This window comes from Notechis scutatus, chromosome 4 (genome assembly GCF_049901735.1).
Source record: "Notechis scutatus isolate UNSWTSFEM ecotype Mainland chromosome 4, rNotScu1.2, whole genome shotgun sequence".
Classification (NCBI taxonomy): domain Eukaryota; kingdom Metazoa; phylum Chordata; class Lepidosauria; order Squamata; family Elapidae; genus Notechis; species Notechis scutatus.
Genome location: NC_142012.1, coordinates 138,664,055 through 138,687,558, shown reverse-complemented (window position 1 = coordinate 138,687,558; position 23,504 = coordinate 138,664,055). Strand labels below are relative to the sequence as shown.

The 23,504-nt window shown below is 36.1% G+C and overlaps 1 protein-coding gene across 3 annotated transcripts in view; it reads left to right on the top strand.

The window, feature by feature from the left end:
* The window catches only part of GK5 (glycerol kinase 5), a 36,779-nt gene that overhangs the window by 4,577 nt on the left and 8,698 nt on the right, over window positions 1-23,504 (top strand). For 2 of the 3 annotated variants that reach the window (XM_026664596.2, XM_026664606.2), the window contains exons 2-10: window positions 2,552-2,645; window positions 3,373-3,448; window positions 13,529-13,622; window positions 16,465-16,596; window positions 17,832-17,907; window positions 19,498-19,559; window positions 19,644-19,717; window positions 20,433-20,493; window positions 22,985-23,111. In XM_026664596.2, coding sequence (XP_026520381.2) covers window positions 2,552-2,645; window positions 3,373-3,448; window positions 13,529-13,622; window positions 16,465-16,596; window positions 17,832-17,907; window positions 19,498-19,559; window positions 19,644-19,717; window positions 20,433-20,493; window positions 22,985-23,111 — 796 coding nt within the window. The remainder of the gene's footprint in view (window positions 1-2,551; window positions 2,646-3,372; window positions 3,449-13,528; window positions 13,623-16,464; window positions 16,597-17,831; window positions 17,908-19,497; window positions 19,560-19,643; window positions 19,718-20,432; window positions 20,494-22,984; window positions 23,112-23,504) is intronic. The other variant, XM_087965109.1, reaches the window with a different exon arrangement.

Here is a 23,504-nt window from a genome sequence, read left to right as displayed (position 1 = left end):
TGTGTTGTAAGTCAATGACTACCTGTAATTATAGTTTAGCTTTCTCTCAATCTTGGTCATTCTTGGTGCGTTCAAGTTCATATTATGACGTGCATAAGTTGTGCTTACCATGAAAAGCTAATACAGATAGTCCTTAGCTATAAATTTCTGATCTAATTAACCCTGCCAATTTAGTAACTTAAATTCCCAAGTACAGTAACAATAAATGCATTTATTGGCATTTTGTATGTACCATGTGACCAGTGCATGTCGGAAATCCCCAGTGAATGATATAGAAGCTGTACTTGCGTAACTCACTGAACTACATCTTGCTGACCATGTTTGTCTTTTAATATGTTGTGGAACCAACCCATATGTACCTGATGATTGCATCATGAGAATAAAGAAAACTGGGCAAATTAACAATAGGTAAACATTCTCAAAAGCCACTGGAGTCGTGTTCTTTATGAAATGAATTAAGTATAACATTGCAGCTTAAAGAGTTACACTATTAGTGTTTCTCTTTCCCACATATGTTCAAATATATGTATTTTAGAGTTATACCCTGATTTTCCTGTATGAGTTCAAGATTGCATAGCATTCCTTCCTCCAATTTTTCCCCATGACAAACACATTGTGAAGACATAGGTTGGGATCAGAGATTATGGTTGATCTAAAGTGGCTAAGGATGGCTTTGAATCTTGGCCTCCCATTTCTACTGTATGGGAATACCTTAAGTACCCTCCATACTCTACTTTAAATACTATAAAACTACTTGGCTCTTAAATTGTCATTTATTTAAGTTAGTAAGTTCCTACTTTATCTCATTTGGTATGAGTGAGGAAAGAATTGTTAGTAATTTTTGGTAGCTTTTCTATGCAGTTGATTATTACTAAAGCCAGAGTATGCAATCACGGTGTGGAATGTATTTCATTTTTTCTCTCCTTAAATAGGTAAATGAGAGTTGGCTGCAATTGTACACAAAGTATATTATTTCAGTACGCTATATAGCAACTTGCTGACCATAAACAATCCTCTCAAAAGAAGGTGGGAATGGTATACAATAGAGTTTTATTTTAATAGAACTTAAGGTCTTGTTTGGACTCAAATTTAGATTTTTAAGGAGGCAAGATTAATTTCCATTCCCTGAATGCAGAACTGAAGAGACAGTTTACTTTATTTAGCTAGCCATCTCAAATATGACTCTGGCCAACTTGCAGATGATTAAAATGATATAAAAACAAACAATACAACAATTACTAAAAATAAAAATAATTAATACAAGAGCATATAAAATTGCTTAAATTCATAAAATAATTCCTAAAATTCCTGCAATATTATTTCTCTAAGGTGACATTGAATAGTTTCTTCTTAATTTTACAGCATTTCAATACATTCATATAATCGGGCCCTGATGGGTGCATTTATTCTTAATAAGGTAAAGGTACAGGTTTCCCCTGCCCAGTCATGTCCAATTCTGTATTATCTCCAAAGTCATCTCTGTAGTTGTGGTATCACAAATACTGTTGTTACATTGCTAATGCTTTGTGTCTCTTGATGTCTTTGTGAAGGCAATGCTTAAACTGGTTTCTAGAGTTGGTAATAGATGTATAAATAGTATGAATATTTTGAATATATTTTCTGTGAACAAAATCTACTGAAACTTGAATCAAATTCAGATTTTAAAGAGGCATGATTAATTAATGAATAATTTAATTTCCATGTCTTCGTTCCCTGATGCATAACTAAAGAGATGCATGTTGAAGACTGGAAATACAGGGAGGATTCCTTAAGTACGTACTTCTATCATAATATTACCTTTTATAATGGGATCATACAGACTAGTTATTTTATTAAATAATTACACAGTATTTGAATTGCAGCTAGTAATTAAACATGATATTTCATCTATGAGTTGCAGTAGTGAGTATACAAAAATAATATTTAATATAAGAAACAATCAGAAAAAGTTATGCAAACATCTTAAATATATTTAATTTTGTGTAATACTTACTGCTTTATAATTCTTCTTATACTACTATGATGGGATTTGGCACTTTGCTACCAGTTTCTTTGGAGACAAAGGATTGATTTGATCTTGAAGGTTCATTAGTAGCATTTATTTTCTGATGATCAGTCCTTAAGAATTAATATTTATTTGCATTACTTACTTTTGTTTTTTATATTTGAAACTAGACTGTTTTTCAAATTCAAAATCCATTTAATAGTTTGTGGATTTATGGTGACTTTTAATATCAAAGAAATGAGAATATCAAAGAAATGAGAGCATGTTGTATTCTCATAAGCAAGTCTGCTTTAATGGAAAATGTGGCCATATGCTGAAGATTCCAACAATATATTTTATAGTATATGTACATACTATACATTGATTTTTAAATGGCTGGTCTGTAATTATGTTTGCCTATTTTTAAAAGAGAGAACGCGAGTTATAAGTGTGTAAGAAATAAGCTAAACAGCTTTAATTCTTTTAATATGTGAAGTTGCTTTTTTGTAATCTTCATCAAGATCATTAACATCTATGATCTTGGTAAATCTGTATTTCCCTTAATAGATAGAGGCTCTTCATCCTCAGCCCGGTTGGGTTGAATTAGACCCTGAAAGTCTGTGGACCCAGTTCATTGATGTGATTAAAGAAGCAGTTCAAGGTAATCATGCAACCGTATTAATAACTTAATACTTCCATATTGAATTTATTTTAAGTTCAGGTTCAAGCTAAAAGATGAGACAGGTTCAAACTCAAAGGTTCAAGTTCAGGTTCAAACTCAAAGATGGGTCAGATTCAAACTCAAAAATGACATTAAAATAAACTAAATTTGATCCTTTATTTGCTTTCATTTAATGGACAATTTCTTGTGAAACTAAAGCTATAACCTTCTAACCCATTAGAAAAAAACTGTGCCTCCATCAACCAACTGTTTGCAAGCCGTACCACTCTATCTCAGGGTCTAGGTAAAGAGCCAGGTTTTGATGCCCTTAATTTAAACAAGAATAGCTGAATAATTAAGGTGGTGTTGATTAAGCTTTATAATGAATCCACACGCATAAATGTTTCAATAAATATAAGTTGTTTCATTAAAATAAACTTAATTAGTAATCACAATTGTTAACTTAGTTTCTAAAAAGTGATGTGAGTGGAAAATAGGCTTTCCAAAGTAAAATAGCTCCCATATGTTGTGAGCTCTTTTGTGAAGGCCTTTAATGTAGGTATTGTGATAGAATGTGCACCTAGAAAATTAGTGGGTAGGAGTTTTGGCAATACAGAGCTTTCCTAAGGAGGAGGCAATATTTTGTATGTTTTGTAGTTTGATTTCTATGACTCACCCAAATGGATAACCATACAGATCTTTTAAAATAAATAAATATATCTTTTAGTTGCAGGACTTAAAATGAATCAAATCTCTGCTCTTGGACTTTCAACACAACGTGCAACTTTTATTACATGGAACAAGTATGTATAAAGATTATAACCGATACCTCATTCCCTGCTTGTTGATATGTATGGATGCCTTCCAAAATATATAAAGTTCACTTGTTAGAGTAATGTTTGATTACATTATTTACTAATATCCAGGTAATAACAAAATATATTTAACTTTTGTTTTAAACCTATATGTGTATTTTTATAAATTGTATTTTTCAACAAAGTTCAGGAGGGGACGGTGCCCCAGCACTTTAAGGAGGCTGTGGTCCGCCCTCTTCTTAAGAAACCATCGCTGGACTCCATCTGGTTGGATAATTTCAACATTTATATGAAGCCGCTGGGTGAGATCATCCATCACCATGGACTGAGGTATCACCAATATGCTGGTGATACTCAGTTATATGTCTCAGCCCATGGTGAGTTAAGTGTTGCTGTGTCCTCCCTCTCGCAGTGCCTAGAGGCTGTTAGGGGCTGGATGGGGAGCAACAGGTTGAAACTAAACCCTTGCAAGACCTAGTGGCTCTAAGTTTGGGGTTCGTTGGCTCAGTGGGAATTGCCACCTTTGGTCTTGGATGGGGTGGCACTACCCCCAAACAGACCCTGTGTGTAATCTAGAGGGTTTCATGGACTCAAGACTCGTGCTCAAAGGTGGCTGTTGTGGCCAGGAGGGCCTTTGCGCAACTGCGGGTTGTGCACCAGTTACACCCCTTGCTGGATCATCGGTCCCTACTCACAGTCACTCATGTCCTAGTCACTTCCCATCTTGATTATTGCAATGCGCTCTACATGGGGCTGTCCTTGAAGAGCATCCAGAAGCTCCAGTTGGTGCAAAATGCAGCGGCCCGCATGGTTTTGTGCAGACCCCGGTATGCACATGTGTCACCTCTCCTGCAAGAGCTGTAGGATTTGCTTCTGGGTACAATTCAAGGTGCTGGTTGTCACCTTTAAAGACCTTCATGGCTTGGGACCCAGTTATCTGAGGGAACGTCTCTTGCCAGTCACATCTACCCGACCCATTAGAGCAGGGAGGCAGGGAATGTTGCAGGTTCCATCCCTGAGGGAGATACACCTGGTGGGACCCAAAAGAAGGGACTTCTCCGTGGTGGCTCCCTCTCTGGAATATCATTCCCCCAGAGATTAGAATGGCCCCCACTCTAGCACTCTTTTGGAAGGCACTGAAGACCTGGTTTTGCCAGTGGGGCTGAGGAACACAGAGCGGGATGGAGCCCATCAAATGGCTAGTGTGATCTGCTGTCGTTGGGGTGTGGGGTGGGAGCTGAGTGATATTTTTTTTGCTCCAGATTTTGTTCTATTGTACTTTATTAATTTATTTGGTTCTTTTTGTTAGTTTTTATTGTTTTTTATTTTTAATTTTTGTTTTAAATATGGTTTTACATTGTGTAAGCCGCCTTGAGTCACCATGGGCGAATAAGCGGCAATATAAATTAAATAAATAAATAAATAAATAAATAAATAAAATAAACACCTGAAATAAATAATTTTCTGCAGGGTAGGTGCTACTTAAATTGTTTATGTATGGATGTAGAATATACTCCTATACAGCTGAAAAGCTTTGCTAATTCTTTAGTAGTTTTAAAATGCCACTTTAAAAGTTACTCCACAACTTTTACTTAAGAAAATATTATGAACAATAGTATCTGAATTCTGTATTTACCATTAATATATATAGAATATAAAACATGGAATAACAAGGTTGGAAGGAACATTGGAATCTTCTAGTTTGAAAATGCAATCAAAATTGTTGTTTAAGTATTTAGTTGCTTCTCACCCTTTGTAATCTAATGAACAACATTTTGCTAGGGCTGCCAGGCAACAACTGGTTTTTTTAGTTCTTTAAGTTCAAGTTTGTATTATCAGTGATAATATCTGGTTACCATGTTATTGGGCTTTTCTTCAGTTGCCTTATTTTTTTTCAAACATCAGGGATTTTTCAACTGACTCTTGCCTTTGCACCATCTGTCCCAAGTACTTAAACTTTCCTTTTATAATACTGTTTCCAATGGGCACGCTGGTTTTATTTATCTATGATTGAATGATTTGTTCAGTGGACAACAGTCCATGGTATTCTCAAAAGCTTTCACTGGCATTCGTATTCAAAGGCATCAATTTGTCCTTTAGCCTTTCTGATATTCCAATTTTCACAGCCATGGTTTTACAAATGGAGAAATGTAATCTCTATCTGTCTGTAGAGATTCTCAGTCATCCAGGTCATGGTTGTCCCAAAGGTGCTTTCACTTCTCATCCAAGAAGCTCCCGTCAGAGCTGAAGAAGCTTTTTGGATGAGAGGCGAAAACTCTTCAAAGAAAAAACAAGAAATGCCAGTTGTTTCCTGAAAAAGCACCTTTGGGGACAGTCTCTGTGATATCTCTGTACTTTAAAAGGTATAATTTTTGGTTAAGATCTCTGATACAAGTAGGAGACATGTATTGAGGAATGGGGGCAGGCAGTGACCAAAAATTTAATATAATTTCTGCTAAAGGTAATCCTGTTAATTAAACCAACGGTCACCAGAAAATTTTGGTGGGCCGCAGAGAAATCTCACCCCCAGAGTACCCCCCCCCCCCAAAGCAATTAATCCAGGCTACGCAGAAACACAAGGCTGCACCGCCCACATGGCCCGCGGGAACCCTCCCCGCCCACTCACTCCTTATCTGGCAAACTTGCCTGCTAAATTGCTATTTTTCCTTTTTCCAACCATCAGCTGTTCTGCTGTGCTGGGAGATTTAGATTAGCTAGGAAGCAGGAAATGGTTGGATTTCTTGCTTTCTAGCTAGTCTTTAGATCCTCGGCTCTGTTTTTAAGCACAGTCGAACCTCCCTTAAGACTGAAGGTTCTATTATTCAGTGCAGACTCATGGCAAGCAAATTTTATGTGACAGACTCAGGTAGCCGATGACAGATAGATTCTGTGAGGAACTCAATCTGCCGGCCTGCTTTGCCTGATTTTGAGTAAAAGTTGCTCTTTTTTTAATAAAAAATTCAATATTTACATACATGGTGTGTTGTAAGTTAATTTTGTGAGTTTGCTTGCAAGCAAATTTTATGTGACAGATTGAGCTAGCCAATGGCAGATAGATCTCTGAATGAATCTGTGATTCTGTGAGCAACTCAATCTGCCTGCCTGCTTTGCCTGATTTTGGGTATAAGTTGCTCTTTTTTATATAAAAAATTCAATATTTATAAAAATATTTATAATATTTACATACAAGCCATGCCCAGCCAGTCACATGACCACCAAGCCACAAATTAGGCCATGCCCACAGAACCGGTTAGTGGTCCCTGGGATTTAAAATTATGAGTTTAGTGATCCCTGAGGTCTAAAAGTTTGGCGATCCTTGCTCTCACAACAGCTTTTCTGTTGTGATATGAAAGCCTAACTAGTAGATTCAAAGTAGCTGGCTGGAGCCTTCTGTTGCTTGTTCTTAATCTATGCTATTCAAATCATCATTTCCTTTGTAGAGAAAGAGCCAAAAACTGGAGCTCTCACATTTTCTTTTAATCATGTTAGGATCTCTCAGTTTGAAGTCAGCCATAGCTTTACACCTTCTTTGCTTTCCTCTTGCTACTGACATATATGAAGAAATCCTTTTTATCTGATTTTGCCTCACTGAATAGCTTTAGCTTTCCACCTTTGCCTTCCTGACCTTATACCTAATTTCTGAGCCAAACATGGGGAGATTTCTTTGAATGTTAATCCTATCTTCCACTTTAAATAAGCACTCAGCCACAAAGGCTCCTTTGACATTATTTGAGATTAACCATCCATTTGTTTCCAAGAAAACTCAACTAATGACAAAATCTTTGTCTTTACAGTTTTGTTCCTATGCATTTTCTTTACTATTTCATTTAATAAAAATAGTCTTTCTAAAATCCATACTTTGTATTCGATCTGTTTTAACCGAATTTTTGTTAAAATCAACTCTAGGAAATCATAATCAGTTCAGCTTCAACATTCCATTTTTTAATGTATTCTATCAATGACTTCCTGTTAATAAGGACCAAATAAGGACCTTATGCCACCAGACTTGAAATTCTAAAACTAGAAAACCTTGAATTACGCCGTCTTCGGTCTGACTTAAGCATGGTATATAAAATCATACATTGCAATGTCCTACCTGTCAATGAATACTTCAGCTTCAACCATAACAACACAAGAGCACACAATAGATACAAACTCAAAGTAAACCGCACCAAACTTGATTGCAGGAAATACGACTTCAGCAATAGAGTGGTCAATGTCTGGAATACTCTACCCGACTCTGTAGTCTCTTCCCCAAACCCCAAAAACTTTAACCTTAGACTGTCTACTATTGACCTCACCCCTTTCCTAAGAGGTCTGTAGGGGGCGTGCATAAGCGCATCATCGTGCCTACCGTCCCTGTCCTATTGTTTCTCTTATTCTTTTATTTTTCTTATATGTACCCATTTCATGTATTCACAACTATGTATACACTTATACTTATTATCTTGTAAACAATTGGCAAATCAAATAAATAAAAATAAATAAAAAATAAATAAATCTAAGGAACAAATTGTCTTGTGTTATCTAATCTTTTGAAAGATATAATTAACACCAACACAGAACAAAATTAATCTGACATCTCGTGTTTGACAGAATTAACTTTCCTACATATGTCTAAGTAGTTGAATTCTCCACCAATCAAACCTCATTTGTCTGAGGCTTGCTATCTGTTTCAACAAATCATCTATGGCCTGTATCAGACTTCTAGCAAAACATCAATTCTCGCCCTTTATTCTAGGCTAGATATTTTTATCTTGTCCTATTATCCATTGCCTAGATTCCTTCATTCCTGAAATGCAGCATTGTATTACTTTCTGTTTTCCATTTCCTGTTTTTCTGAAGCAAGTTATACTCATTAAGCCCAATATTTATCCCATGTATTCCTGTTAATCCTTTCTTGCCTTTACATTTTGTTTAAAAAGAGACCCATTGGTTAAGGTACCAGACTAGAAACCGGGAGACTCTGAGTTGTAGACCTACCGAGTCATGAAAACCAGCTGGGTGACTTTGGCCCAGTCACTCTTCCTCAGTCCAACTCACCTCACAGTTGTAGGAAAATAGGAGGAAGAAGGAGTATTAGGTGTGTTTGCCACCTTGAGTTATTTATAAAATTAAAGAGATTTCTGAGAACCTCTGAAAAACAGAAGTTGATGCTCACCAGGCCGGAAATGGTAACAAATATTTCCAAAGAGTTGGGACTCCACTAGTCTACTATCAAGAAGATCAAGAAAAACAGAGCAACATAGATGATTAGGGGACTTGAGGCTAGAACATAAATAAAGAACAGTTGCCTGAATTGGGTATGTCTAGTTTGATGAAAAGAAGGACATGATAGCAGTGTTCCAATATCTCAGGGGCTGACACAAAGTAGAGGGAGGTAAAGCTATTCTGCAAAGCACGTGAGGGCAGGACAAGAAGCAAAGGGTGGAATTAATTGAGAAGAACCTAGAACTAAGGAGAAATGTCCTGACAGAACAATTAATCAGTGGAACAAGTTGCCTCCAGAAGTTGTAAATACTGCAACACTGGAAGTTTTTAAAAAGATGTCAGTGTGTCTGTGCATGAACTGAAGCTCAAGAGAAACAACAAGCTATAAGACAACAATCCAAAACACACAGGCCATATAACCAAAGAATAGTTAAATCAGAAGAAATTCAATGTTCCAGAAAGGCTAAATCAATCAGGAGAAATCAAAGTCCTGAGCTTAATCTTAGAAAAACATTGTGAAAGGACAGAAAACAGACAATTTGTGCAAGGAAGCCTACTAGTACCCTGAACTGAAGCTGTTCTCCAAGGAACTAAAGTTTCTCCAAGCCAACATACAGGATTGATCAACATTTATTGGAAAGGTTTAGTTGCAGTTATTGCTGCCCAAGAGAAGTAATTAGTGAAAGCAAAAGTTCATATATTTTTGCTACATATAAATACAGACTTTTGATCATTTTCCTCAATGTACAAATGAACAATAGTGCTTTGGACTTATCTGAGTGTTTTAAATCTAGTTTTAGAAGTTGTGTGGAGAATATATCACATTTTAGATAATATGCATGCAGAAATATTAAATTCAAAAGGGTTTACCAACTTTTAAGGACCATTGTATATCTAAAAAGCAAATTTCAAAGTATAATTTTTCAATCAGTTATTGAAATAACTACAGAGAATGTGTCAAAAGCAAAACTGCTCTTAAACTCTAAGGCAAGAAGACTTAAAACATAAACCAAATAACTTATGATACATTGATTATTAGATTGCATCTCTTCACATAACAAATTGGAGATACCATGCTTGAAAGTAAAAAAAAACCTGTGTGTAAAGAAAAGCGATATTAATTTTAACACAAATTTGTACCTAACTCAAAGTACAGGTAAGGCCTTTGTTGCAATTAGATATTTCATAAGTAGGTCTTTATGTTCATTGCAGTAAATTAGTTTGAAAATTAAGACAACCAGCCCCCGGTTAATGACCCCACTTGTTTAGCGACTGTTTGACGTTACGATGGTGCTGAACAGGTCCCCAAAGTTCTGACTATCCCAACATGCTTTAGATCACATAATTGAAATCTGGGCACTTGGTGATTAGCTTGTACTTATGATGGATGCAGTGTCCCATGTGATTGCCATTTGTGACCTTACCTGGCAATTTCACATATGCAAAGTCAATGGGGAAACTGCAGGGAATCTCACAAGTTGTCTTTGCCACCCAGCAGTAGTCACTGTCCGCTCATGGGTTACCTGTGTACCTTTCCTCCACCTACTGCTGCTACCCCTGCCTCCTCCATGCTCACATGATGCCCCACCGGCCACCTGCACCTTCTCCACTCAATAGATCACTGTCATAATAGAGCTGAAATCAATTCGAAAACATCAGCCTTAATGTCATTGTCCCTATCTACAGGACATGAATTTATCAGAATTAAGCTTAGGCTGTTTATTACTTTTTCCTATTCTTTGTATCTTAACTAGGGCAACTTAATACCTTAACTAAAGAATTCAAAACAATCAAAAACTATTTCTACATAAGAACATTTTAGTAGAATAACTGGTTTTGCAATGGTGACGTTTATTTAATGGAAGAGATTTTAAAACACACCTGTTTTTATATTCTTTTCTCCCTATTCAAAATGTTAAAATAACTAATAGTACTTTGCAGAAAAAAATTGAAAGAGATTGTTTTCTACCCCGCCCTACTTCTCATCTAACAGTTTATTGTTGTAATGCTTCCTAGGATATATAGTATTTCTTTAATTTGTTCACGTATGGAAGAATTCTGACTTAAGAGTTGAGATAATTATTGAACTAATTTTATGTATAAAACTGTCCACAGAACAAACTAGACTCATAACTAAAAAATTCAGGAAAGAAATCTCAATATTCATATTATTCATAGAAATCTATTCCTGCAACTTGCATAACTACATGCCCTGTTAATTATACCTTTTGTCATTTTTTTAATGTCATCAGAAAGTATTTTATGTAAAGACTGTAATTATGATATATGGATTCCCAATTATTGGACAGAATTCACATTAAGCTGTGTGTTTTCTGCTCTCTAAGCTGTTAATATATTATCTAGTTTAATGGAATCGATAGGAATATTTTGGGCAGGCCAGACAGATTGATAACTCTAATTATGCGCTGTTGGTGTAAGACTAATATTCAACACATTACATTGAAAAAGAACAATTTGAAAGAAACTGAAAAAGCCAGATTGTTGTTAATATACAATAGTACTAAATTTTATCAATAGGCAATACCAAACAATGCAGGAAGAAGAAAAGAGGTTGAAATAGTAATAGCTTATCATCCCAGGTTGAAAACTTTACAAGGATTATGGCTACAGCTATGAATTAAGAGGTCTTAATTCTAGGCTGAAAAGGTTTAATTTATTAAGAAGCCTCTAATTCTAGGCTGATGATATTATGATACAAATCCAGTTTTGCATACAGACATCCACATGATTTAATTCAGGGGTCGCCAACCTTTTGGACTTCAGGGACCACCAAACTCATAATTTTAAATCCCAGGGACCACTAACCAGTTCTGTGGGCATGGCCTAATTTGTGGCTTGGTGGTCATGTGACTGGCTGGGCATGGCTTGTATGTATATATTATAAATATTTATATAAATATTGAATTTTGTATTAAAAAAGAGCAACTTTTACCCAAAATCAGGCAAAGCAGGCAGGCAGATTGAGTTGCTCACAGAATAATTCAGTGATCTATCTATCTGCCATCGGCTAGCTCAATCTGTCACATAAAATTTGCTTGCTGTGAGTCTGCACTGAATAATAGAACCTTGAGTCCTAAGGGAGGTTCGGCTGTGCTTAAAAAAAAGCAGAGCCAAAGATCTAAAGACTAGCGAGAAAGCAAGAAATCCAGCCATTTCCTGCTTCCTAGCTAATCTAAATCTCCCAGCACAGCAGAACAGATGATGGTCAGAAAAATAGCAATTTAGCAGGCAAGTTTGCTCGGTAAGGAATGAGTGGGCGGGGAGAGTTCCTGTGGGCCATGTGGGTGGTGCAGCCTTGTGTTTCTGCGCAGCCTGGATTAATTGCTTTGGGGGGGTTCTCTGGGGGTGAGATTTCTCTGCGGCCCACCAAAATTTTCTTGCAGCCCACGGGTTGGTGACCACTGGACTATAACAGATTGGGTAGAGGCAAAAGAGATGAAACAAGATCTTGGGAAGAAGCCAATGGAATGATGAATCTGGAGAACAGAAGACTGAAAGTAGAGATGGTATCAGTATTCAATTACATTGAGATGATTGTTAGAAACTGTTTTCTGTTGCCACAGAAATGAGGACAAGAAATAATTGGTACAAGTTAGATGTCTATGGAGATTCTCAGTCATCCAAGTCATGGTTGTCCCAAGGGGGGCTTTTTCAAAAGGCAACTGGACTTTCTGGTTTTCCTTCCCATTAGGACAAGATTCAGCAGTCCATAAGCATTTAAAAGACAAAGGCCACTCTTTAGAAGACAGAAAGGTCCATATTTTGGACAGAGGACCGCTCGTTTGAAAGAGGGGTCAAAAAGGCCATCTATGTCAAAATTGATCAGCCCTCTATGAACAGAAGGGGGGGATACAACATCATCTATCTCCAGTCTACAACACAGTCCTTTAAATGGTTCCAAGAAGGCTCCACACCCATTTAGTGTTAAAATCTCTTGGCCAAATGGTTTTTGCCCATTATGCACATAATTAATTGTAATGTAATGATTACAGTGAGGGGATGTTAATTTGCAGAGGTAATTAACAGCTAGCAATCAATAGCCACAACCTTGCCCCATTTGACAGGGGGATGGGGGAAAAATACAAGACAGTCTAAAGAAGTAAATATAATCAGTTGGTGTGTGAAACTCACTGGTCAGTGAAAATCTTTTGATGGCCAAAAATGAATGAGGTCCAAAGTTGCAAGTATGTACATTTCACTTAAAAAGATTTCCTGATTGTAAGATCTTTATAAACACAAATGATTAATTCACAGCAGTTTTTAAGAAGAGCTAGACAACTACCTTTTAAGCATGGTTTATTTGTTTATGGACTTTTTTCATATTAGAATAGAATAGAATAATGGAAGGGACCTTGGAGGTCTTCTAGTCCAACCCCCTGCTTAGGCAGGAAACCCTACACCATTTCAGACAAATGGTTATCCAACATCTTTTTAAAAATTTCCAGTGTTGGAGCATTCACAACTTCTGGAGGCAAGTTGTTCCACTTATTAATTGTTCTAACTTTCAGGAAATTTCTCCTTAGTTCTAAGTTGCTTTTCTCCTTGATTAGTTTTCACCCATTGCTTCTTATCCTACCCTCAGGTGCTTTGGAGAATAGCTTGACTCCCTCTTCTTTGTGACAGCCCCTGAGATATTGGAACACTGCTATCTGTAGAAGGTTCAACTAGTAGATAACCTTTGTGATCCCATCTATTTGCATATTTCTTTGATTCTGTGTCGCTACATTTTTTTATCCGTAATTTGTTTAGAGCTAATATCTAAACTCTGTTACTGAACCATAAGATAACATTAAGGAAGCAATTGGAAAGTCAATTATTCCTTTTTTGCTCTTCCAGAAAGACAGGGAAACCTTTTCATAATTTCATAAGTTGGCAAGATGTGAGAGCTGCTAACCTTGTTAAATCCTGGAACAGATCTTTTTTAATGAAGGTAAGATACTTCTTTGTATTGAAAGTAAGTTGGATGAAGGAAGGAAAGAATTTAGCATGTGTGTGAATATATATGCCCTTACTGTAGAGAAGACTGGTATTTGATTGTTACTTCTTTTCTGTATTTTTATAAAAGAAACAATGTCATAGGTGAAGATATTTGCATTTTTCTTTCAATTCTCCTTTTCTAAATGGCAAATAGGTCCTCTCTTCCAAAGCTGCACTTTGTAAACTACATGATTAGGAGAGGGAATTAGCATATTATATAGCTTAGTTTTTATTATTAGATTTAGAACTAAGCCGATTTGGTAAAATAAGCTTAGTCACAAATTGCCTGAATGAAAATGTTGGTACAGGTAGTCTTCGACTTAACAACTATTCATTTAATGATTGATTGAAGTTACAACGGCACTAAAAAGGGGGGGGATTTAGGACTGTTGCAGCATCCTCATGGTCATTTGAACAAAATTCAGACACTTGGCAACTGGCATGTATTTATGACTGTTGCAGTGTCCATGGGTCATGTGTGATTGATTACCTTTGGCAACCATCTGACAAGCAAAGTCAATGGAGAAGCCATATTCCCTTAACAACAGTGCTACTAATTTAACAACTGCAGAGATTCATTTAACAACTGTGGTATGAAAGGTCATAAAATGGGACAAAGCTTATTTAACAACTGTCTTGCTTAGCAATGGAAATTTTGGTCTCAATTGTGGTTGTAAAATCAACGGCTGCCTGTATTAGTGAGGGTGTGCAGATGAATTTTGACTTCTGCAGTAAAATGGATCTGGTACTGTTTTTTAAAGACTCAGATTGGTTTTGTGTGTGCAGCAGAATGAAAAGTTTGTTTTAATACTGAAATAAAGTTATATTTTTTATTTAAAAGTGGCATTTATTAAAATGTTAAAAAAATTACCTGAACATGAAAAACCAGCATATCTGGCAAATTCTTGGGGTACAGCCTTTTTCTGCTCTGCTGATTTCTGTATGTGGCAAGTTTATAATATGAGCAGTATTCAAAATGGATTTCCTTCTTAGTAGTCAGAAGTGAAATAGATTCTTGTGTTTCAGTGTTATCTCTTGACCCCTGCATAGTCAGACTGTGATCTAGTCCTACTCATCAGAAAAATGTCCAACTTGCTTCTTGCTGGAATTCTGAACAGCAAAACTTATTTTGGACTGGCAAAATAAGTTTACATACAGGTCCAGATAAGCACCACTTCACCAAACAGTTGAGTAGTTCTGTATTCATAGAAACTGGCTGCGTTCATAGAAAAAAGTCTTATTTACTTATCCATGATTTATTGAAAAAAAGAAACACAAATGGCTGGGTTCAAATAAATTATAGTTTACAAATCACATTGTCTGAACTCATATAAAACAAGAAATAAGCAACAAACTAAGGCATAAATAAATTACTTTTGGCTTTGTATTTGAACACAGTGCACTAAGCTGTAGGCATATGTTAGTAAGAATATCAAGAATGTATAAAATGTGCAGCTGATTTTGAGCAATCAGCATCTAAATCAAAACATACATATTTACTTTGAATGGTGAGATCCAAATGTAGAAGAAAATGGGGTTGTTTTGTTCCAATTATATAAAGAATACACAGAAAAAAAATCTTTGACATTGAGGAGTTCCCTTGGACAAGGCATTGGCAAAAAACAATATTTTCTGTTAGGAAGAAGGCGGAGCCTCTCGCTGACGGACCATAGATCGCGACTCTCTGCGGCTATGGTCCGTGCTCTTTCGTTGGAGAGCCCGATCATTACGATTTGGGGCTGAAGCTGCCTTGGAGGGCAGCGGAGTAAGAGGAAGCCGCAAGCCAGGTTGAGGGAGCGTCATCTCCCCGGGCTTGGTCTTTTCCCCGAAGGCGACTGCAGCGGTGGTTTAAAATGGCCACCCGAAGAGGAGGACTCAACTGGATTAAGATTTGTGCAGGAGGGAAGAAAGAGGTGGATAACATCTGAACCGGGACAACTGGGCAATAGAACTAAACAAAAGTACCCGGGATTAAAGTAACATGGAATTTTTAAGAAAAGAAAAGTGAGCAGTAAAATTACAAAGGGACAGGAAAAAAAATAAGAAAATATTTTTGACAGCTAAGCAAGGCTTGAAGCGGGAAAGGAAGAAGCCGGAACTAAAGATTTAACTAAATTGGACTAAAATGTTTTGGGAATAAACAGGCATAAAATAAAGCTGGACTTAAGATTGTCAAAAATAATAATAATAAAGTTTACAAATTGGAGACTGAACTGTGCTGGAATATTGAGGTTCGAAAAACCCTAAATAAAAAAATAGGGGAAAAAGGTGAAGACTTTGTATAATGGAGAGTGCCACCTTTTGACAAAAACTTGAGCTCAAACAAAAGGGAAAGCATCCTGTTTCTGAATGAACTTGTGTGGATATAGCATTAAAGAAATATTGAAACAAAGTAAGAATCTTAGAAAGTGAAAGCAGAACCAGAATAAAGAAAAAAGCAAGGAAAGACTGACTGTGGGATTGATTGATGTTTTTGGTATAGACCCTGGGCTGGAACAATTGAGAACTTTAGAAAATTTAAAGAAGAAAGAAGGAAAGTAAAAGTGGTTTTTTTTGTGGACTTTAATGATCATAAAATATAAGAGTGTGTAAAGATGATATCTCTTCGGGAATTAAAAATGGAACTTAAAAATATGAGAGAATTACTACAGGAAAGAGGCAAATCACTTTGCTCTGTGTTAGAAAAAATGGAAATGGCGATTGAAGAACAAGAAGAAACAGCTTAACTTAACTTGACTTAAATCTAATTGGACAGAAGCTCAAATGTTTATCCTACGAATCTTGTTTTCAAACAGGCAGTCCATGGTATTTCTTCTTTGCTGCACTTTTTCACTCGGATTAATAAACTTCTACTAGCCCGTTCTTTTAGTTTTACAACACAGCATGTCTCTTTAAGACTGGTTTGGGTTTTACAGCATTTATCTGAGGTAAGCCTATGTTAAAATTCTTTGTGTGGGATTTTCTGTTGGCTGAGACATTACTGGCAATGGTATCTAAGTGTTCATTTATTTGTCAATTGAAGATGAACTTGATAACTCTTCTAGTCTTTTCCAGTGTACTGTTCTCAACATATGATCCTAGATTGGCTAGAATATTGGGGTTTAGAGGTCAATATATCTGGTTAGCATGCAATAGGAGAAGATCCATGATACAAAAGGCTCCAAACTGGCGATTCATACTAATTTATTTTCATAGTTATTATTGAGAGCCTGTTTGATGCAGTGGTTAAAACATCAGGCTAGAAACTGGGAGTTCTTATCCTGTCTTAGGCACAAAGTGAGCTCCAGTCACACTCTCTCAGCCCTAGGAAGGAGGCAAGGGCGAACCATTTCTGAAAATAGTGATAAGAAAACTGCAGAGACCTGTTCACCCAGTCAACAGGAGTCAAAAACTGACTTGAAAGCACACACACAAAAAACCCAACCAAAAGCACCATAGTTAATATCTGATGGTCATTTTATATGGAAGTATAAAAAATAGTTTCTGATGTAGCAGTACAGGATAGATCAATACAGGAAATCTTAATTATTTTATGAAAATAACAACAGCAGCAATAACATGCTGTGAGCATTGAGATAAAATGACTTTTACAGAATGTGGCCGGTGACAAAATACTTATTTTGTAAAAGATTCAACACAGTTCCCTTCCTCTCAGGATTATCATATAACTGCATGCTACATCCATTGTCATAGCCAATTTACAATATACAGTGGTAATCTGTTATTCTCATCTAGCAGTTTTATTCAGTAGCTAGCAAAGGGTCTGTTGTCGTTGTCGTCCTCCTCCTCTAACACAGTATGTTTTTGAAAGATATCTAAAAAAAATTAGCTTTGGGATCAGCCATGATGCATGGAGTTGTACATTTCATAAAACTATCTGATTCACCTTCTGAACACTTACCAAACACCAATTTCCACATTATGGTATAAAGAAAAGGGTTTCCTTTAAACGTCATAAGAGCCTAGAAGGCTGATGTAATTAATTATCCTACTTGAATCAACCTTCTGGATTGTTTAGGGTTTTGTATACTACTATCAACCCCTTAGACTTGACTGAATAGCAGACTGGCTGTCTAGAGCTATTGTAAGTGCACTGATATGGATGGATTACATTTTCCTTCCTGCAAAAAAAAAAAAATGCAACCTGTGTGTTCATTTGCAGGTAGAAAAAGCTACTAAAGATGACAATTGCTGTTTTGGAACAGTTGACACATGGTTACTTTATAAACTCACTAAAGGTGAGTACAGTGATTAAATGGGGGGAGGGGGAGATAATATACCCACATTTCACCCCTAAAATTGTGCAAGTGAATCTTATTCTGACATCCTTCACACAGCAGCACTTGTAAAATAGAATTGTCTGCAAATAAAAAAATATTGTCTTTCTAACCAAAGTCGAAAATTCAAAAGACGTTGGCAGTGAAAAAGCAGTAACAAGTTTTGTCCAAATCTAATCCAGGATCAAAAACAGATAATACCAAAGTTTCAAAGGTACAGACCTAAAGCGTAGTCAAAGGCAGTGCAAAGTTCAGGAATCTGGATAAACAAGGTGCATAATAGAAAAGGGAATTGCAAAATACATTATTCCTAGAATTTTTATCTCAAGGCAGCAGAGAATTCTACTGGAACCCCATTTTTGCTAATTCATGTCTTTGTCCTAATAGTAATCCATTTAGAAAATATTCATGTTTCTCTGGAAGTGCCCTTTTTCACCATTTTATACCTTGCACCACAATTTGAAGGTACTGACATTCTCATAGACTTAAGGATTGTGAGATATTTGTGAGGTTAAGAATCAGAGTTGAGTGTTTTAATTCTATGGTCAGATCGTATCTTTCAGACAATAGATGTTTCGTAGAATTTGTGTTATCTGATTCTCAGTCCTCCACTGACAAGGACATTGCAAAGAAACAGTAATAGCTACTAATGGAACTTTTTGCCCTACAGGTCTTTTCACTTGGAGGCAGGGAAAATCTTCCACATGCACAATTTTACAGTCATGGTCCATGTGAGATTGGTTACTTTTATACTTGTGCACTGTATAGAGGATCAGGTGCTCCAGTAAAGGGAATGGTGATAATAGTGTTAATAGAACAACATCAGTTCTATATTACAAGATACCGTATTTATCGGCGTATAACACGCACAGGCGTATAACACGCATCTTCATTTTAAGAGGGAAATTTCACCCCCACTCCCACCCCACGCGCGCTTCAATCCACAGTGTCCCATTCTGCCTGCCTGCCTGCCTGCCTTAGTTTCTGGTTGTTTGGGAGCAGCTTCGGCTGAGAATAATAACTATTCGCCTCTTTTACTCAGCCAAGCTGTTCCGATTCAACCATTAACGAAGGCAGGCAGGCAGGCAGAACGGAGCACTGCGGGCGGGCGGGCGGACGGGGTGGGGAGAAAGGCGACAGGAAAAGCCCCAGCTTCTTTGAAGCAGTTTCTTCCTGTGCTGGTGGAGGAGCGAGAGAGCGACTGAGAGAGCTGACCCAGAGAGAAGGACAGGCTTCGGTTGCTTCCTCCTCCCCTTCTTTCATTTGTGTCCTTGATCCCCGATCCCAGCAGCATTCACCGAAGGCTTAACATATATCGGCGATATAACATGCACATCATTTGCCCCCTATTTTCAGGGGGAAAAAGTGTGTGTTATACGCCGATAAATACGGTAATTAAAATAACCTCTTGGAAGGAGGCAATCCTGGTTTTATAATTAAGAATTATGTGACTGATACCTTATTCAGGAGATCAATCACCAAATTGTAATTTCCATGTTGTATTATAATTGCTTTTTGTTTTATTTTTCAATATCTGATTGTATATTCTAGGTGCAGTGTATGCTACAGATTATTCAAATGCCAGTACCACTGCATTTTTTGATCCGTTTAAGGTATGACTAGTTCCTTCTCCCATGTTGTTATGGTTTGTCTTTGCATTGTTTCTAATTTTATTTTTAATATGCATGTGATTTCAGCTGCAGTGGAGTGACCTTTTTAGCAAGCTACTTTCCATTCCAATATCGCTTTTCCCTCCAATAGAGGACACTAGGTAAGTTTTATTTAACATATTTTTTACTTTTTCCAAATGAAGGCATAAATGTCAAAGGAATTATCTATGTACTGTTAATGCTCTCATGTCTGTAACTTTTAGGGCAAAATCTTTTTCAACCAAGGTACCTCAAATAGGCTAGCTTACAGAATGCTGGGACCTGGGACTACTAAAATTTGGGGAAGTTTTGCCTGCTTCATTGTCACCACAGCATTGCTATGATCAGCCCAGTTATGTGATCCTCAATTTCAAAGTTCCCTGACAGCTTTCCACAGTTCTGTTGTAGCGACAATCCCTTTGCACTTGCACCATGCTCCCTCTCTTCCCTGTGCAACACCTGTTATCTACCTGCTGGGAAGGGAAGGGAAGGAGGGAGGGAAGGAAGATTTCTGATGCTAGCTGCCATCTTTCCACAAGGAAACTCAGTGGAGAAGCCAGAAAAAAATTGGATATCGCTTCCACTCCACTGATTGTTTGGCCCACCCATGGTCTTTCTGTTTCTCTGTTTAGATAAAGAAATATTTCTGAAATGGTAACACAATGGGTCATGAGTTATCTAGTTGAAATGTAAATATGAAATAGTTGAAATATAAATATGAAACACCAAAGTTCTGTTTAGAATAGATATGACAGTTTTTCTCTATTTAGTTAGCTCATTTACTGTAAATGTGTTGAATAAGTTGGAAGCACTAACTTCATTTATCTTTATTTTAAGCCACATTTTTGGATTAGTTGATGCTGAAATATTTGGAGTACCTATTGCAATAGCAGCTTTGGTAAATATAGAATCTTTTTTCTCTTTGACTTGGATATATTTAAATTCAGTTGGTGTTTAGTAAAACTTACTCATCCTTAAATTTCTAGAAGAAAGATTCAAAGTAAAAGCTAAATCTGAGCTTAATCTACTCTTGAAGATTCAAATTAACTTATTTGAAAACTTTTGCGTTCAATTAATTCTGTTCTTAAATGTCAGGATAAGCTGATTGGAAGAAAGGGAGTGGAAGAATCAGTATGCACAAATGGATTTGCACAATAACTGCATTTAGATTTGTAAATCTCATTTTACTGTCAAGATAATGCTATTTAATCCTTCTTAAAAACTAAGCATTCCAGTTTTGAAATCTTCTATTTCAGTGAATTAACTATTAATGAGAAGCTCTTTTTAAAGAACTTAAAATTGCACATTATTATGTTTTAAATATTTATACCTCTTGGATGCTTTGAGAGCCAAATTTAAGCCTGAATATCATTCACATATATTATTTGGGCAAGATTTATCTAGGGCCATAATTCATTTAATAATAATTATATTCAATACATCTGGCATACCTTTTTTATGCTCTCAGACTGGAACCTAGCCAGAACGTAATCCTGACATTACATCATAATACAAAGGTAGTGCTCAACTTATGAACCCCTAAAAAATGATTTAGGACCCAGTTTTAAAGTTCTGACATCTGAGCAACATACACAGGCACACTGCAGTCATGTGACTGCATTTTGGACATTTGTCAACCAGCCTACATTTATGGCCATTTGTAGTACCCTGTGGTCACGACTGATTTACAATGTTTTTCCCCAGAAACTTATTTATTTCAGATTTCGATCAAAAACTGCCCTAGCAAACAACCATGGTATTTGCTTTACAACTGACATGTTTGCTTAACAACTGCCATAAAAATGGTTGTAACATCAGATATGGTCAACTGATGACCTGCTTTAGGATCATCATGACTTACAAGTGAAATTGTGGAGTCAATTACAAGGACTACCTCTAAATATTTATCAAACTATTTTTGACTTGTTTATCATCTCTATGTCAAGTTTAATATGTCAGGGAGATGGGTAGGAGAACCAACTGTAACCTTTTATAAATTGAAAAATGAGTATAAGCTGTGTAATGCTACTGATTATGGTTTTGTCAACTATTTCTTCCTTTTTCTGTTTGTATCTAAAATGTAACATAGATGAACAAGTACTGTTTTCTTAGCAAAGTTCCTTAAGTTGTGCGTGAAGAGAGAAATAAATAGCATTGCTATTGATGTACTCCTAGTCCCTAAATTGTTTTAAAATGAATAGAAAAGAGTATAGTAATCAAGCCTAACTGTCATGTTTTTGTAAATAGATTCAATATCTTTTCCTCCCACACATAATACCTTATTTTACAAAATGTATAATAATAATATTATCCTTGTTAGAATTACAGCTCAGATAATAGAATGCCTCTTTGTTCCGTGAGTCTGGTAAACTTTGTCCCATAATACAATGGATTGGAAGAAGCTGTTGTCTCTATCCCCTCCTGTCTCAATGGCCCTAGCCTATCTGCAGCAGCCAGCTGGATTTAATTATTCTTCCAGTTTGCCCCACAATGCGCCAGAGGCAATGCTAGGGTAAGGACTTTGTGAGAAACTAAAACATAGCTGGATGTAGTTTACTAAGAATGTAGGGAAAATTGGAAACGAAATATGAAGTATATATAACTCAGAGCCAGCATCTGTAAGACGTTCTGCCAGTGTTATCACTTTGATGGCTGTACAATTTGGAATCAAAATGCAGGACCCAAAGAAAATAATCGAGACATGCTGCAGTATTTATTTTTTTTTAACAGTGTACACTGGAGGAACCTCCTCCAAAGAATATTGAGAGAGATTCCTACAGACAAAGGATGTACATTTCAGAAAGGAGAAATGTACATACATACATACATATGCATAAATAATAGGTGATGTAAGCATACATATTCACAATTAACAATTCTCTGTTATTTCCTGCGCTTCTATTGTTACTATCTTCAAGAAAGAATCATTGTTTTAGAAAAAGAAACATGTCATTAGATTGCCATAGAGTTTTTTTTGATAAAGCTTATTGTTAGCTAGACATCCAAGGCCACCTCTCTGTGTGTCTATTTGATTAATACACATTCCTTCTTTGTTTCTTTTTATGTTTCTAATTTGCTGTCACACTCCTATTTTTCTAATAATTTATCTTCTTCACAACAGTGATACCAAATTCTGATGCTACCTTAAATAAAAATTGTTAAAACAAACATAGATAGACATATAAGCAGACAGTAACCTATTAACGTTATTTATCTGACTAATGAAAAAGAAAAGTACATGTCTTCTTTCCATTTTATTGCTTTTCTTATTTTTTAAGCTTGACACATTAGCTATTTAGTACAGTAAAGTTATAATGCACTTCTCAATGTTCAGATGTTTGATTTCTAGAGTAGCTGTTGATACCTCGCTGTCTGATTTTTATTTGTAGGCAGCAGACCAGCAGGCAGCCATGTTCGGACAGTGCTGTTTTGATACAGGTGACATAAAACTCACCATGGGAACTGGTACCTTTTGGGATATTAATACTGGAAACAACATTCATGTATCTAAGAAAGGTGTGTTTGTATGTTTCTGGTTGGCAAGAACAATTGTGGACACAGCAAAGTTTTTTTTCTGTGAAATAAAAATATTATTTAAATTCAATGCTTTATGTAATAAATTATATGTTAATCTAAATTTAATTTTACATTTATTTTAATTTTATACAATTTTATTTTATTAGAATTAAAATGGTTAATATAATTAAGTCTATTAATTATTTATCGATTAGTAATAAAAAATGTATTTTAGTCATAGGACATAGATAACTAAAGTTTTAGAAAAGGAAATCATTTCTGAAAAATTCCGTTCCCATCTACATATTTTCTCAGGTCCCCTCCCCCCATTATTTAGTAAAAATAAATCTCAAAATATAATTCTAATAATTCCTAGAAGTACTTTTTTGTTCC